This window comes from Chlorocebus sabaeus, chromosome 5, assembly GCF_047675955.1.
Source record: "Chlorocebus sabaeus isolate Y175 chromosome 5, mChlSab1.0.hap1, whole genome shotgun sequence".
NCBI classification, from domain to species: domain Eukaryota; kingdom Metazoa; phylum Chordata; class Mammalia; order Primates; family Cercopithecidae; genus Chlorocebus; species Chlorocebus sabaeus.
In genome coordinates, this window is record NC_132908.1 from 17,619,699 (window position 1) to 17,636,610 (window position 16,912).

Below are 16,912 nucleotides of genomic sequence, written 5' to 3' on the forward strand. Positions count from 1 at the left end.
CTGGACAGAGTGCTAGCTGATAGGAGTGATCAAGGTACTGCAGGTTGAAATGAAATAATGCTTGTGAAGTGTTGAGGCGTGTATGCCTGCAGAATCATAAGCACTCAATATGCATTATGTGCTATATGCTACAAACTAAATATATCATACTAAAAAATGTATAGGCCTGCTAGATTTTTAGACAAAAAATATATGCATCTGAATATCCATCTTTTGTTTGTTACTTCCATATTCATTTTCTCGTTTATTCCCACAAAACAGCCCTGGAGGATAGGCAGGGTGGAGATTTTCTCGTTTTTACTGAGGAAAAAGAGGCACTGGGAGGTTAAAATTAAAAGGCTGATGAGCTGGTGCCCAGCAACAGGAGATGACTGGGCATATTAAAAAGAAATCCGGCCCGCACAGTGGCTCACGCCCGTAATCCCAGCATTTTGAGAGGCCGAGGCAGGCAGATCACTTGAGGCCAGGAGTTCGAGGTCAGCCTGGCCCATATGGTGAAACCCCTTCTCTATGAAAAATACAAAATCTAGCGGGCGTGGTGGCATGCACCTGTAGTCCCAGCTACTCGGGAGGCTGAGGCACGAGAATTCCTTGAACCTGGGAGGCGCAGGTTGCAGCGAGCCAAGATTACCCCACTGCACTACAGCCTGAGTGACAGAGTGACACTCTGTGTCTACAATAAAATAAAATAAAAAAATAAAATAAGAAATCCAGAGGAGGGCAATGTTCCACCTCGAATCTGAGTGGAGAGCCAGAGGCCTTGGACTGGGAGGTTTGATGGAGGCCTGTGGGTCAAGGGCGCCCCAGCCACGAGGTCAGGCAGGAGGGCGGCGGTGGACACGCCCCGGGGCGCACGCTCGCTGGCGGCCGGCAGCCGGTGGGCAGAGGAGCACACGAGGCCGGGCACGACGCTGGGTGGCGCTGCCGGGCCGCCCCGCACTAGACCTGTTGCGTCCAGGGCGCAACTCCGGCAGGTTTAGAGTAAAGGGGCGCTCCGCTCTCTCCGCGCGCCCCCTTAAGCCCTGGACACAGCACCTCCGTTTCGGACGCCCTATGCCCACCTTAACTTGAGGCTGCCATCCAAGCAGCCTCTGCGATCCTCACCGCAACCGTGCTAGGCGCGTCGAGTGGGGCGGGAATAAAGTTTTTCCAAACCAGTTTGGGGAGAGGGCTGGATAGGGAGGACCCTCCCTGGTGCAGACTTCATGGCAGGCTGCACTGTGTCCCTTCCGCTCCACGGCTGCCCCGGGGGCCCTGCTTTCGGTAGGTGCCAGCCCCCTTGCCAGCAGGATGGGCTGACCTGTGTACCGCCCCCTCCCACCCCCTTCTCCATCCCCATCCCCTCCCCCGCCTCCCGCGCGCTCGGGCCCCAGCGTCTCCGGCCCCGCCTGCGCTGGGGTCGCTGCAGTCCCCGCTGCTGCCCCGGGCTCCTTGCCCAGGCGCCCGGGCCTTATTCCAGCCTGGGGAGCGCCTCGGGGGGGAGCACGGGACAGCGAGGGAGACCGAGGCGGGGGCCTTGGGCAACCGATCTCTCCGAACCGGGGAGGCGGCCCCGATTCCGAGAGCCGGAACGCAGGGAAAGGCAAGGACGGGGCGGCCGGCGGAGGGGCGGGCGCCGCTCATCAGCCACTCCAGTCACGTCTGGGGCCACCGGCTGCTTTTTTCTTCCTTTCCCCCTTTGCTTTCTTCCCCCTCCGCTGTTGGCGAGGGCAAAGTGGCCGTGGCGGCGCCATGCCCGGGCCGGAGTGAGTGCGCGCGGGCGAAAATGGCGTACATCCAGGTAGGGCTGAGGCTGGGGGCAAGGTCCGGGGTGCGGGTAGGGGGTGCTGCGCCCCCTCCGGCTGGGAGCGCGCGGAAGGGAGGGCCCACGGCTAGGCTCCCACAAACTTGCTTCGAGAAAAAGGATGCCCGTGCGCGGGCAACCCTTGCAGCAACAGGGGTGCGCCCCGGGAGGAGAGACTGGGGACCCCCAAACCCCGGGATGGAGGGTCCTATGTGGACTCTGCAACGCACACCCTTGCCTCTTGGGGAGGGAATGGGGGGTGGGGCGGACTTTTCTTCCCCCCCGCCCCTCCCTCTCCTTGGCACCCCACCCCAGGGGAGGGGCCGTGGGGAGGGCGGCCCGGGGCGAGCCAGCAGCCCGGCCCGTCAGCTGCCGTTGCCGTGGTGACGGCTCCGGCTAATTGGCCGGCAGACCGAGCCTGAGGCAGCTGTTCCGACCAGGAGGGACAAGGACGTCGTCTCTCCTGGGCACTGGGTGCTGAGGGGTGGGGGACACCCGGAGGCCAGAGGCGCGCTGGTGAAGAAAAGGGAGCCTGTTACTTTAGTCCGCTGCATTGGGATCTGGGAGATGTGGACCCTCTTCACCTTGAAGAAATGTCCACCAAGAATCCTTGGGCTGAAATAATTCTGAAATAATTTCTAAGCAGCCTTTTTTGGGGAGAGGGGCGGAGGGGTAGGCCGGGCTTCTTGATGAAAAGACCTTTCTCCTCTGCAAGAAGGGAAGTGACCGCAGGTCAGCGCCAAGGTCAAGCAGGCAGACTCGCAGTGAGACCCGTTGAGTTGCTTGCTTCTGGTGCTGGCTCCTCCGAGCTGGGCAGAGAAGCTTACAGACTTCCACGTCCAGGGTGCATCTTGGCTCACATCTTGTCCCCTCAGCCACAGCTGGGGGTGCTGCTGGTCCTCCTATTCCCCTCTGGCTCACGTATCCCCTCATAGTGTCCTCAGACGCTTCAGCCTGCCGGGAACTCTGTGCTGTGTCACCTGGCGGAGCCTCTTCCGTTCGTCTCCTGCCTTCGATTCCCCGGATTGGCTTCCCTTTCGTGGAATCGCCAGTTTCTCTTTTCAAGTTCATTGAAGGTCACATTAGGTTCCACCCACTGTGTGCTGAATGTTGTCCAGGGGCTATTCAATAGTCACCCAACACACACTTGGGCGACCGCCTACTAAGTGCTGGCCCTGGGGATGCAGTGATGAAAACAGCACAGTTCCTGCCCCTCTGAGTGTGCAATTTAGTGAGAAATGAACATGTTTACTGGCTCCTGGGATTCTTAATGGCCGCCTTCAGCAGAGAGAAATTAAGTGACTTGCCCAAGGCCACACAGCCGCTTAGGGGTCAAGGTGGGATCTCAAGGAGGGTCGGTGGGAGATATGTTAAGCATCTCATATGACAATGAGCAGAGATGTCGATTTTCCTTCTAGAACAAGGTGTTAAACTTTTTTTGTCCTGTGAAGTGCCAGATAGTACTTTTTTTCTCTTGGAGGCTCACCTGGTCTCTGTCACAACTATTCCACTCTGACTATAGCACCCAAACTGCTATAGACAGTAGTAAATGAGTGGGTGTGGCTGTGTTCCAATAAAACTTTATTTGCAGGCACTAACATTCGAATTTTGTATACTTTGCACGAGTCAAGAGGCAGTCATCTTTTTTTTTTTTTTTTTTCCCAACCTTTTAAACTCGTACAAATCATTCTTTGCTCAAGGGCTGTAGCAAAACAGGCTGTGGGGCTGGTTTTGATCTGCGAACCTTAGTTTGCCAACCTCTGTTTAGAATGCATGGGTTTTCTTTCTTCCTCTTTCTTTCTGGTGTGAATTGGTTCTCTTCCCTCGGTATCAAACATGGGAACTCAGGAGACCCAACACCAGAAAGACCGCATGCCTGGGAACGTCAGGGCACCTCTTTCATCTTCTTTGGTTTCTCTCTGTTTCTTGACACTCATCTTGCACCTGGGCTTTGAGAAAGCTGGGGAGGCTGTTTTTCAGCAGGGGCATGAGGTGGCCTTGTCTCTGTTCACTTTGGTTTCATAAATGGCCTCTTTTGAACACCACATGTCTAGGAAATGCTTCCCCATATTCCTAAAATGGTCATGGATTATCATGAAAAAGTATCACTTTATCCTAAACATTCTAAAGCACTTTTTCATGTAAGCCCTATGAGAGTATGTTTTGCTGTTTTGTGCCCTGCTGTACCTGCCGGGACAATACCTGGTGCCTACTGGGTACCACTATGTCTTGACAATCACCCAATTATCATCACAGAAAGGGTGCATTTTAATTTTCAACTGGACTGCACGCAAGTATTTGCAGAGTCAGTGTCCTGTCCCACCCTAACAGCACCCCTTTGAAGTACAGAGTAGCCTTTCCACTAAAGAAGAGGTAACCGAGGCTCAGAGAGGCCCCCTGACTTGTGCAAGTCACGTGATCAGTCAATGGTGAGACTAGGACTGTAATACTTCTTGACTCAGCTCGTTGCATGGCCCCTCAGCACCTTTGGGTCTTGTTCTGTGTATGGTTTGAGTTTTGGCTTTAGAGATTTTGTGATAAGTGCCTTTGAGTATTTCCCAAGCTGTTGTTATTCCCTTATCACTTTGAGGATTTTGATTTTTTCACAAGCCAGGTACCACCTGTACTATGATGATGATGATGATGGTGATGACGATTATTTTACACAGAGTCTCACTCTGTTGCCCAGGCTGGAGTGCAGTGGTGTGATCTCAGCTCACTGCAACCTCTGCTTCCCAGGTTCAAGTGAGTCTCCTGCCTCAGCCTCCCCAGCAGCTGGGATTACAGGTGCCTGCCACCATGCCTGGCTAATTTTTTGTATTTTTAGAAGAGAGGGGGTTTCACCATGTTGGCCAGGCTGGTCTCAAGCTCCCGACCTCAGGTGATCCACCTGCCTTGCCTCCCAAAATACTATGATTATAGGCATGAGCCACTGTGCCTAGCCCTACCTATGCTATTATTAACTAAATTTTTTTTCTATAAATGGGCTCACTTTTATTTTTACTTTAACAAAATCATATGAAAAGGAAACATTATGTCACTAATATCATAGGAAACCAAGATCATGTGACATGGGCAGAAGGCAACTAGAAGAGTAAATGCAATGGGAATAATGCCACATTATTGAATTCTAGGTGGACATGGCTGTCTGCAAGGCTCTGGACAAGATCTCCTTTCTTTGTTTAAAAGAAAGGGGATGGGTGAGGGTAGAAATTGGTAAGTGGTAAAAAGATGTTAACATGCAGTAGTACCAAATTGAGACTTTCTCCTCCTGGAAGGAGAATTGGAAAGAAGATAATAACTTTCCCCCTCTTGATTCAAAGTTCTGAGTTTGAGTCCCACCTCAGTTCACCTCTGGGGCATGCCCGAGGTTGGGGTGCAGGACTTCTAACCTACCTAGTCTACTTGGCCCATTTGGAAAACCATCTTAAAGAGAAGGAGGGAGTCTGTGCCCTGAAAACCCAGGAGACGAAGATGGGGAGGTGGGGTGGGGCCACAACAGGAAGGGAGGCCCTCCTTCCTTAAGAGGACCAGATTAGGGCTTCCTTTTTAGTTCCCTCTATTTGTGGGTGGTGATAGGAAACACCCCATCATTACCATTGGAGCAGAATTGGAAGGTAGGGCCTCCGGGAGGGCGGGGGAGCCAAGTAACATCCACTGTGTGCCTGCCTGCATGTTAGCTAATCATGTCCTTTTGGGTTGGCTACATGGCTATTTCTGTATAGGAAGGTTTGCTCTTCTCCTGAAGTGTGGCTGTATTGGATAGCATGACTATCTATCCGCCCGCTCTGATTCATAACAGCATACGGTGCAAATCAAATCGAAATGCTAAAGTTTCCCATTTATTTGGTGTTGGTTAACCAGGAGGCTACCAGCAGCCCTGAAAATAGCAACACCTTGTTAGGAAGTCAGCTCCCTTCCCAGGATGGTAAGTGGAAATACGCAGGGCTTTTTTTTTTTTTTTTTTTCTGTAAATTTTTTTTTTGAGTTGCTGGAATATTGCTAAACTGGTCTTGTCTCTCTTTCTTTAACCCCTTCGTTCCCTTACGCCCTTGGCTTCATCGTGGATCTTAAAAGGGCAGTTGGAACCATTAAACGAGGTGGGTTCATTTGATGATTTGTTTGGTCTGGTTTCTAATCAAGAAATGCCTGACTTTCATTTTGGAGTCTTATGTGGGGCTGTGGGGATATTGAATATTCAGCAATAACCTGGTGTTAATACCAGCAGAGTTTCCATTCCTTTCTAACGAAAGGAGATCCCGGTTTTGAAAAGACACCAGTTGACAAGACAAGTTTCCCTCTTCACCCCTACTTATTCCGTTTGATCATCTCTGTCTGTTTCATGTCACCAAGTTCATTTTTAAAATATTTTTTCCCCTGCTTTCAAGAAGACAGAGTAATATTCATTGTGTTTTGAACATATTGTATAGCCCTTACAATGTTGTATAAACCACCCACATGTCAAGAAAGACGTTCACATAAACTACCAAAGAAAATACCTGCAAATGTTTTGCTTGCTACTAATGGCTCCAGTGAGTTGATGGTTGCTATCTTTGTGCCTGCAGTTGGTAAATAGAAATGGAAAACATTTTGTTCTAAGTGCTGAGCAGCAAAGCCAGAACTCCTGAATGTCTATTTCTCATCCGAGATCGGCTACTTTTAATTTTTGGGTGTTGTTTCTCCTCTTCCTCTTCCCCACCCTGCCCACCACCCCTCTCCCCCTATCCCCGGCCCACCTCCCCCAATGGCCTCAGGGTTTTCTTTCTAGACTCTCTGATCTGCTGCTGTGCAGATGGACCTGCCGGCACTGCTGTCAGAAGTGCTACGAGTCCAGCTGTTGCCAGTCAAGTGAGGATGAAGTTGAAATTCTGGGACCTTTCCCTGCTCAGACCCCTCCCTGGCTGTAAGTAAAAGTGCTCTGAACTTCTCTGAAATCAGTTTCAAGGCTCTTCCCTTTTTCTGAGAAGAGGGGGTTGGGGGTCTGGGCCACAGGAGGGAGGATGTGGGGGCATGAAAGAGAAGCAGGCTGAGTTTCCATGGACATCTTTGCTGCAGACTGCGGATATGTTCTGTACACCTCATTTTGTTCGGCAGGCTGGCAAGACCAGCTGGTGGTGGGGTTTTAGTTCACCTAGTGGCACATTGGGCCTTCTGAGATATGAACCGTGTAATGCTAAGTGTGTGGGCATTTTTAGTCATGTAAAGTGTTGTTCCAAGCAGAAAAGGAGATCTGTGAGCCTCTATAGTCTTCAAGGGCTGACCACATTCTGAGGGTTTCCATCCAAGTCTGCGTGACGAGATTCCCTAGCACCCAGCCCAGGGCATGCACATAGTAAAAGCTCGATAAATATCCGTTGCATGGATGGGTAGACGGAATCAACAAACAAGCGCCTTTTTGCGGCTCCGAACAAGAACTTCAGAAACAGGGAAGCAGAAAAGCACCTCCAGGCTCCATCCTGTCCTCCAACGCTGTTTATGTTCTCTCTGGCATCTTTCGTTTTATTTCTAATTCGCTCTCCTCCCGCGCCTGCATACAACATCTCCATCTGCCAGTCGCTCAGATATTTTGGGAACGCAGTTTTGAAGCTTCTCAGCCACGTGCCTGGTCCACCTCTCCGTGACTGAGAGAGGGACGTGGTCAGAGAGCCTGGGTACAGTCAAGAAGGTCCGGGCTGGGAAGGATCAAGAAGTCATCAAGTGAGCTTATCATGATTCGGAGGGGCAGGCCCAGAGAGGGAGAGAGACAGCGGCCAGAACCCACAGCTGGAGCCTGGCAGGGTGGAAGGAGGCAGTGCTGTTTCAGCTCAGAACTTGGTCTGAGATTCCAAAAGTCTCTGGTGTCCCATCTTTCCCTCCCAAGTTGGGGGCTCATGCCTCAGGCCTCTTTTTCTCTTCTTAGAAGCAAGTATCAAATATTTCCATAGCAAAATGGCTCTGGATCCAGGCTCTGTGATCGCAACTACTATTTCTAGTTCTGTGACCTTAGGCAAATGGTTTAATCTCTCTGTACCTTGATTTCCCATCTGTGAAATGGGGTGATAAAAAGAACAGTATTTCTCTCAGAGTTGTTGCAGGGAGTCAATGAATTTGAAATGTGGAAAAGTAGTTAGGAATGCTTGATACTTCGTTGGTGATTATAAATGTAATTCTGGCTGGGCGCAGTGGCTCACGCCTGTAACCCCAGCATTTTGGGAGGCTGAGGCAGGCGGATCACTTGAGCTCAGGAGTTTGAGACCAGCCTGGGCCACATAGTGAGACTGCCCCCCCCCCACCCCATCTCAACAAAACATCAAAAAATTAGCTGGGTGTGGTGATGTGTGCCTGTGGATCACTTGAGCCTAGGAGGTTGAGGCTGCAGTGAGCTGTGATCGCGCCACTGCACTCCAGCCTGGGAAAGAATGAGACCCTATCTCAAAAAAAAATAAATAAATAAAATAAATAAATAAATAAATAAATAAGATATGCATATAATATGCTTAGCACAGAGTAAAAGTTTTATAAGCATTTATTTCTGTCAGTATTAGGTATCAATAGAGATTAATTAAACCGATATAAACACAATGTTAAAGAACTCTTCCATTATTCATTATTCATAAGTTGTGGCCTGAATCCTACAGGTGTGTGTGAAGTTGAGATTTTGGGTGAAAGCAACTCATTAATCAAGAGATAATTTGCAGCTGGGTGCCGTGGCTCTCATCTGTAATCCCAGTGCTTTGGGAGGCTGAGGTGGGAGGACTGCTTGAGGTCAGGAGTTTGAGACCAGCCTGCCTGGGCAACACGATGAGACCCCTATCTCTATAAAAATTTTTACAATTAGCTGGGCATGTTGTTGCCTAGAGTTCCAGTTATTCGGGAGGCTGAGGTGGAAGGATCGCTTGAGCCTGAAAAGTCAGGGCTGCAGTGAGCTATAATCATGCCACTGCATTCCAGCTTGAGCAACAGGGCAAGACTTAAAAAAAAAAAAAAAAGGATTCCACTGGTCTATGTAGCAGAAGTTAGTTCAGTCCATCTGATGTCTTTAAAGCTATGCTCACAAGAATGCCAGCTCCATGTGGGCAGGGATTTTTGCCTGTCTTGTTCACTCAGAAAAAGTTGTTGATTGACACACTATTCTTCAGGCAGAACTTGCATCCTTAAAGTGCCAATCGTCAGTTGAAAAGTTAATATGAGTTCCTTTTGTAGTTATTTCTTAAGTACAGTGTGCCAGGCGCTGTGGCATACACAGGGCTAGATAGGGTCCTATGACCATGCTCAGGGAATTTTCAATCTCATGTAGGAGGTAAGGCAGGTATATAAGTCAGGTTGCCCCCTAGAGTTGTGCATTTACACCCTGCATTCCATATATGACAGTCCTGCATAAGGCCTTGTTATGAAAGAATCAGGAATGATGGCTTCAGGCATAGCTGGATCCAGGAGCAGAAATCATGTCATCAGAGCCTTTCTCTGTTTCTCTCTCTCTCTCTATTTCTTCTGTATTGGCCTCATTCTTAAGCTTATTTTCTCCATGTGGCAGCACTAGACTTGCATTCTGTTGCCGTTGCATAAAAAGTGAACAAATAAACAAACAAAACAAAACCAGGAAAGACTCTCACTAGCCTGGCTTGGCTTATGTACCAGTCACTTTCACTTGGAGAAAATGGTGCTAGAATCATGCCAGTTACCTGCCCAACCAGGAAACCAGGGAAATGGTCATTTCCATCTGAAACACATGAACTAAACTACTAGACCAGGGGTTGGCAAACTTTTAAAGGACCAAATAGTAAATATATTAGCCTCATGGGCCATATGGTCTCTGCTGCAGGTACTTATTTCTACCATTGTTGTGCAAAAGCAGCTGTAGACCATAAACGAAGGGGCAGGGCTGTGTTTCATTAACACTTCATTTACAAAATCAGGCAGTGAATTTGGCTTTGTAGTTTGCAGACCCCTGTAATAGACAATTGGGGTGTTGTGACTACAGAGGAGAAAATTGACTAGAGAAGTGGGCAGACACCACAAATGGACACTACATCTAGGAAGAGCTGGGGGAATAGTGGAAAATGAGCCTGCAAGCTCAGGTTGAATTGGGTCTTGAATGCTGGAGTAAGGAATTTGGATTTTCTTCTGTACCAGCGGAGACCCCTCAGAGGTGTTGAAAATCACAGTCAGGTACCTGTTTGCCCCCTAGATATCCAAATGTTGAGTGTTACAGATGCACAGCCTAGGTTCTCATGCTGAGTTGGAAGACAGTTGTATTTTGCCTTGACTGCTGCTGACCCTTTATGTAAGCAGGGGCAAGAGGGCTGGGACCCTCTGGGAAGACACTTCTTTCGGTTTTGCCACTAGTAGAGAAGTGGACTGTAACTTTCCCAGCAGGGCCAATACACCACACAACTCCAGGTGGCACCAATTCACATGGTGGCCATCATGAATGGCACCACCTAGGGTTGTGCAGTCTACAGACTGAACAGCTGTGCATGACCTTTGTGCTTCTCAGGATGAATGAGGTCTCTTCTGAACACTGGGCAGTGCTTGACACATTTTTGGCACTCAGTATAATGCAAAACGGTAAGAGAAATCTGTAAAGAGAAGACGGCTAAATCATTCAGAAAGCAAATTTACAGCTTTGTATTTTCCCCAGATTTATTTACCAAGTGGGCAGCTGCATGTTATCAAACAGACAGGAAGTAGAAATGTCAAGTGTATGGGCTTTGCAATGCTGTTCCTACTGCGACATTTGAGCCGAGAACCATGGGACTTGCCTCTGTGGACTGGCACGTGGCAGATGAGCTGGCCCTTTGTGTGTGCTCTGTGTGTGATCTTGAGGGACATAACATTAATTGTCACATATGCTCATGTCCTGTGGGCCCCCAACTTTTCTTGGCTGGGCTGGTGAAGATTAGGAAAACTGCACAATCTAACTGGTGCCTTTTGAAGCAATGCCAGAAAGACCCTCATTGAAGAGTGGGTTAAAGTCAAGTTGGTTGATTGCTTGTCAAACAAGCGTATGTTGAATCCCTACAATGTGCAGAGCTCTTACAGGTCTCACAGAGATGCCTCACTTGGCGATTGGGAGTGTGTGCCATTTAGAGTTTAGCATTACTGGCTCAGTTGAAAAAGGTTCTCCCTTTTAACAGTGATGCAAATTAGTTATCCATCCTTCTCCCAACCTGTGTTAGCTTGTTTTGTGTTGCGATAAAGAGATACCCAAGACTGGGTAAGGTTCAAGTGATTCTCATGCCTCAACCTCCCAAGTAGATGGGACTACAGGTGCGTGCCACCATGCCAAGTTAATTTTTGTACTTTTAGTAGAGATGGGGTTTCGCCATGTCGACCAGGTTGGTCTTGAACTTCTGACCTCAAATGATCCACCCAGCTCAGCCTCCCAAAGTACTGGGATTACAGGCGTGAGTCATCGCGCCCGGCTCCTGATAATGCTTTTGAAGAACATTAGATCAGTCTCATCTCATGCACAGAATATGTCTGAAGACTTCACAGCATTCAAAACTTGCATTTTTCAAGACAAGCTTTCCTGTAGGCTTTAATGTCACGTTGCGGGGGATGCAGCCTCGGAAGGCATAAATCTACAGCCATTATGGCTTAGGGGCATGTTATTAGCGGCATCAGTCTCAAAACGATGTCACCAGCTGTTTTTCTACCTCCTTTTCCATCCCTTCAGCATCCTTACCTAGCTTTATGAGTATTGGGGGGGGAGATCTTAAAGCCCCCCAGTTGTAATAATATCAACTAAGCTGGGCATGGAGGCATGCAACTATAGTCCCAGCTACTCAGGAGGCTGAGGGCGGGAGGATACTTTGAGCCTAGGAGTTTGAGTCCAGCTTGGGCAACATAGTGGGACCCTGTTTCTTAAACAAAAAAAAAATCAATGAATTGATCGATTGATCAATCCATAAAAAATGTTTCAAAATGTATTGAGCGCCTGTTTACTACACAACCAAGCACTGTTCTAAGCATTTTATTTATTTATTTTTGAGACAGGGTCTCTTGCTCTGTCTCCCAGGCTGGAGTGCATTGGCACAATCATAGCTCACTGCAGCCTCAAACTCCTGGGCTAAAGCGAGCCTCTTGCCTTAGCCTCCCAAGTGACTATGACTACAAACACAAGCCATCATGCCCAGCTAATTTTTAAATTTTTTTTGTAGAAACAGAGTTCTGCCATGTTGCCCAGGCTGGTCTCAAACTTTCGAGCTCAAGTGATCCTCCTGCCTCAGCTTCCCAAAGTGCTGGGATTACAGTTGTGGGCAACCATGCCCAGTCAACTTTTAGTAGAGATGGGGTCCTGCTGTGTTGCCCAGGCTGGTCTCAAACTCCTGGCCTCAAGGGATCCTCCTGCCTTGGCCTCCCAAAATGCTGGGATTATATGTGTGAGCCACCATGCTCGGCCTCTACATATTTTATATGTGTTAACTCATTCAGAGTTTGCAACCACCATATAATGTGGGTACTGTCAATATTTCCACTTTACAGATGGGGAAATGGAGGTACGGGAGGGGAAAGGGACTTACCCCAGCACCCAGCCAGGGTTCAGCCCCAGCGGTTCTCTTAATTACTACCCCGTATCGTCTTTCTTCTCCATCCACCCTTACCCGCTCCTTCCCAGTTTCTCAGCAGTTCTTTATTGGGAGCACATTGAGTCACGGCTGCTGCTAATTTATAGCTATTTCTTGACATCAAACTTCTGTTCAGAAATTGTTGATTTTCAGGGCCATTTCTGCCACGCAAAGAACCCTTGAGTGACATTGTTATAGGATATTTTTAAAAGATCTTAAATTATAGACACAGTGACTATTGAAATACCAGGACACTTGTAACCAAAAGCAGAAGTTTGGATGCCTATAAACCACCAGACGGTTCACTGCAGACTAGAGATTGACAGGTCTGGGGCTTCACTGAGCCAAAGTGGCGCCCCCACGTGGCGACAGCCTAAGTTTACACAGTTCTCCGCCCAACCCCAGCTTTGAAATTATGCAAGTTCTTGACAGATTGTTCTAAATCGGGTAATATTTCTTCATATCATTTCACATTTTGTGCAAAAAGCAAGACGTTGTTGAGAGTTTAAGGACACCACACTGTTTCAAATTTGCATTATTCCATGTTGCATAAAATGGGTCTGAGAACGGTTTCATCGCGGGTCTTAACCCTCAAGGGACGGAGATACCAGTCCCTCGGGATTCCTGGACAGCTACTGAGACCTCTTCCCTTCCTATAGGATGGCCAGCCGGAGCAGTGATAAAGATGGTGACTCTGTCCACACGGCCAGCGAAGTCCCGCTGACCCCACGGACCAATTCCCCGGATGGAAGACGCTCGTCCTCAGACACATCCAAGTCCACATACAGCCTGACGCGGAGGATTTCGAGTAAGTATCTCCGCTGTACCTCTCTGGGGGCCCTGGCCGACTTTCCCAGACACTCCCACGGAGAGTCATGAAGGGCAGTGGTTGCTGGGAGAGGGCGGCAGAGTGGGGTGACAGTCCAGGAGACAGGGCGAGAGAGAGATAATGACGGTGTGACAGAGGACGGCATCACACCTGATTGCTGATGAGTTTAATCAAAAGCAATCATGTTGATTGATTTTTGCTTTTACTAATTTTAAGTTTGATTGAATTGGCTGAATTGATTCACATTGTCAGTGTATATCATTTCAGATTCTGAAAGATGGGTGTGGCTATATTATATAGAAGGGCTTGTCAATTCTGGTGACTTTGGGAGCTAGGCGGGTTGCATCAGTGGCCAAATGTAGAGGTTACATAGAGATAAACATTGCCTGAGTGCAGTGACAAATGGCAGCTGCCGCTCTGCCTGGAGAGTTACTAGGGCAGGGTGAAGACTTCAGTCAATTGAAAAGCGAATGCCCCATTGAAAGGGGAGCAGGGCGGCTGCTGCTCAGCTTGGCCAATGGTAGCTGTATGGGATTGGGGGCCCAGTATTGTCTCATCTTTGTAAAGAGATATTGGCAATCTGGGTTTTTTTTTTTTTTTTTTTTTTTATGAAACATTCTTACTTTCGAGCCTAAACAAAATGTATGTGCAGCCATCAAACTTGGCCACCAATTTGTCTACTCTGTTGTGTGGCATATGTGTTTGACCAAACAGCATGATTTGGGTGAGGATGAAAAAGGAAGATAAACACCCAGAGACTCCCAACCTCCTTCTGCTCCACAAAAGTATCTCTTCTCTGCGTGAACTGATGTCTAAAATTCACTAAACAGAGAGAAAAGCTTAAAATGCCTGAAACAAGTCCATTCAGGTGGAGATCATTGGTGTCCAACCTTTCCTGGGGGTAGAGGGAAAAGAAAAAAGTAGGAAAAAAAAAAAAGAGTTCAAGGGCATGAAATAGTGAAACAGAGGGAGCACTGGGTTTCTTTAGGCCTCAGTCTTCCCATCTGTAAAATGAGAGGGCTGATCTAGAACCGTGCTGTCTGGTGTAACAGTCACTAGGCACACGTAGCTGTTGAGCACGTAAATGGTGTGAGACTGAATCTTACTGATGTTCTGTGAGTGCAAAATACATACTGGACTTCCGAGACAGTGAGGAAAAAAAAGGCCTGGTGTGGTGGCTCATGCCTGTAATCCCAGCACTTTGGGAGACCGAGGCGGGAGGATCACCTGAGGTCAGGAGTTCGAGATCAGGCTGGCTAACATAGTGAAACCCTATCTCCACTAAAAATACAAAATTAGACGGGCATGGTAGCGCATCCCTGTAATCCCAGCTACTTGGGAGGCTGAGGCAGTAGGATCACTTGAACCCAGGAGGCGGAGGTTGCAGTGAGCCGAGATCGAACCACTGCACTTCAGCTCAGGCAACAAAAGTGAAACGCTGTCTCCAAAAAAAAAGAGAAAGAGAGAGAGAATTTAAAGTATCTCACTAAAATGTGTTTATATTGGTTCCATGTTGAAATGATTATATATTGGATATAGTGGGTTAAATAAAATAAAATACTAAATTAATTTTGCAGGTCAGGTGCGGTGGCTCATGCCTGTAATCCCAGCACTTTGGGAGGCCAAGGCAGGCAGATTGCTTGAGGCCAGGAGTTCAAGACCATCCTGGCCAACATGACGAAACCCCATCTCTACTAAAAATGCAAAAATGGGCCAGGTGTCGTGGTACACAACTGCGGTCCCAGCCACTTGGGAGGCTGAGGCATGAGAATCACTTGTACCTGGAAGGCGGAGGTTGCAGTGAGCCGAGATCCGCCACTGCACTCCAGGCTGGGCGACAGAGCAAGACTCTGTCTCAAAATAAACAAATAAATTACATTAAATTAAAGGAATTTTTGCCCTTTTTTTGGCATGTTTTTAAAGTCATGGCTGCCAGGATATTTTAAGTTACATATGTGGCTTGCATTTCTGGCTTGCGTTATCTTTCTGTGGACAGTGTGGGCCTAGATGATTTCTGAGTCTTATGCCCAGCTCTGAACACAGGTGATTTCCATTTAGCACACGTCTGTCAGAGTACCTCCCCTGCCTCAGGCAAATGTCTCATAACGACAGCTGTTAGGGCAATTAGCAAGAATGCCATGAGCTCATTGCTAGAAGAGTGGGATGCACAAAAGGTTAGGATTATGAACTTGGGATCAATGCTCTCTGCTGGTTCATGGAAGGGGGGGAGAGGCAGCCCGTAAGCGATGAAGTTTGAATATGAACCTTGAAGAAGTATAATCGTTCCCATTTATTGGTCTGTGCCTATGGGCACATTCTGCGCCATGCCCTTTCCATGCCCTGGTTCAGTGAATCTTCATCACCTTCTTTGAGGTAGGTGCCATTATTGACTCTATTTTACTGATGGGAAAACAGAGTCCCAGAGAGTCAAAAGAATACGCCCGGAGTCACATGGCTCATTGTTAATGAGTGCACGAGTAGTGAGTAAGTGGCTGAGAGGGAATTCTATCCAGACACTCTGGTCCCAGAGCTCACTTTCTTCAACTGGAGACATCATAGGATAATGGTTAGAGCCAGACTCTGGGACCAGCTAGACCAGCCTGACCCCTGGCTCCTCCACTTGCAAGTGTGTGACCTTCAGAAAGTTACTTAAAGCTTCTGTTTCCTCGTCTACAAAGTGAGGATAATAGTAATTATCTAAGAATTCAAGGGCATGTGAAGATTGTGATTGCACATATGAGATGAAGTAATGTACTCAGTCTATTAGAGCAGTGCCTGGCACTTAGCTGCTGTGATGATGGCAATGGTGACAAGAGTGCCACCATACTGTCTGTCACAGAATCAGTGAGTATTTCAGAGTGTGGAGAAAGATGGCAAGGATCATTTTGAAGCAGAGTAAACAGTGCAAGAATCTGCTCACCTGCAAAGTTGCCCAGGTGTGCCCTGTATGTGGCTGTCTTCATTGTTATTTCTGGTGGCTCTCAGGTCTTGAGTCAAGACGTCCCAGCTCTCCACTCATCGATATTAAACCCATCGAGTTTGGCGTTCTCAGCGCCAAGAAGGAGCCCATCCAGCCTTCGGTGCTCAGACGGACCTATACCCCCGACGACTATTTCAGGAAGTTCGAACCCCACCTGTACTCCCTCGACTCCAGCAGTGACGACGTGGACTCTCTGACGGACGAGGAGATCCTGTCCAAGTACCAGCTGGGCATGCTGCACTTCAGCACTCAGTACGACCTGCTGCACAACCACCTCACCGTGCGCGTGATTGAGGCCAGAGACCTGCCACCTCCCATCTCCCACGACGGCTCGCGTCAGGACATGGCACACTCCAACCCCTACGTCAAGATCTGTCTCCTGCCAGATCAGAAGAACTCAAAGCAGACCGGGGTCAAACGCAAGACCCAGAAACCCGTGTTTGAGGAGCGCTACACCTTCGAGATCCCCTTCCTGGAGGCCCAGAGGAGGACCCTGCTCCTGACCGTGGTGGATTTTGATAAGTTCTCCCGCCACTGTGTCATTGGGAAAGTTTCCGTGCCTTTGTGTGAAGTTGACCTGGTCAAGGGCGGGCACTGGTGGAAGGCGCTGATTCCCAGTTCTCAGGTAAGGGATGGGTTTGTGGTGTTTCCTCCTGGGAGTTTTTTTAAAAAGTGATTGTTTTTATTTTATTTTACTGTTTAAAAGGCTTTTTTGGATTTTTAAAACTTTTTATTTTGAAATAATTTTTGACTCATAAGAGGTTGCAAAA

The 16,912-nt window shown here is 48.3% G+C and overlaps 1 protein-coding gene across 8 annotated transcripts in view; it reads left to right on the forward strand.

Moving 5' to 3' along the window:
• Nucleotides 1–1,354: 1,354 nt before the first annotated feature.
• The window catches only part of SYT17 (synaptotagmin 17), a 140,541-nt gene continuing 124,983 nt past the window's right edge, over nt 1,355–16,912 (forward strand). For 2 of the 8 annotated variants that reach the window (XM_073015200.1, XM_007986813.3), the window contains exons 1-5: nt 1,355–1,780; nt 5,866–5,883; nt 6,538–6,686; nt 12,993–13,141; nt 16,148–16,767. In XM_073015200.1, the coding sequence (XP_072871301.1) occupies nt 1,766–1,780; nt 5,866–5,883; nt 6,538–6,686; nt 12,993–13,141; nt 16,148–16,767 (951 nt within the window). In that variant the 5' untranslated portion in view covers nt 1,355–1,765. Of the gene's footprint in view, nt 1,781–5,647; nt 5,712–5,860; nt 5,884–6,537; nt 6,687–12,992; nt 13,142–16,147; nt 16,768–16,912 lie in introns of those variants that run through there. The other 6 variants (XM_073015199.1, XM_073015202.1, XM_073015204.1 and 3 more) reach the window with 6 other exon arrangements.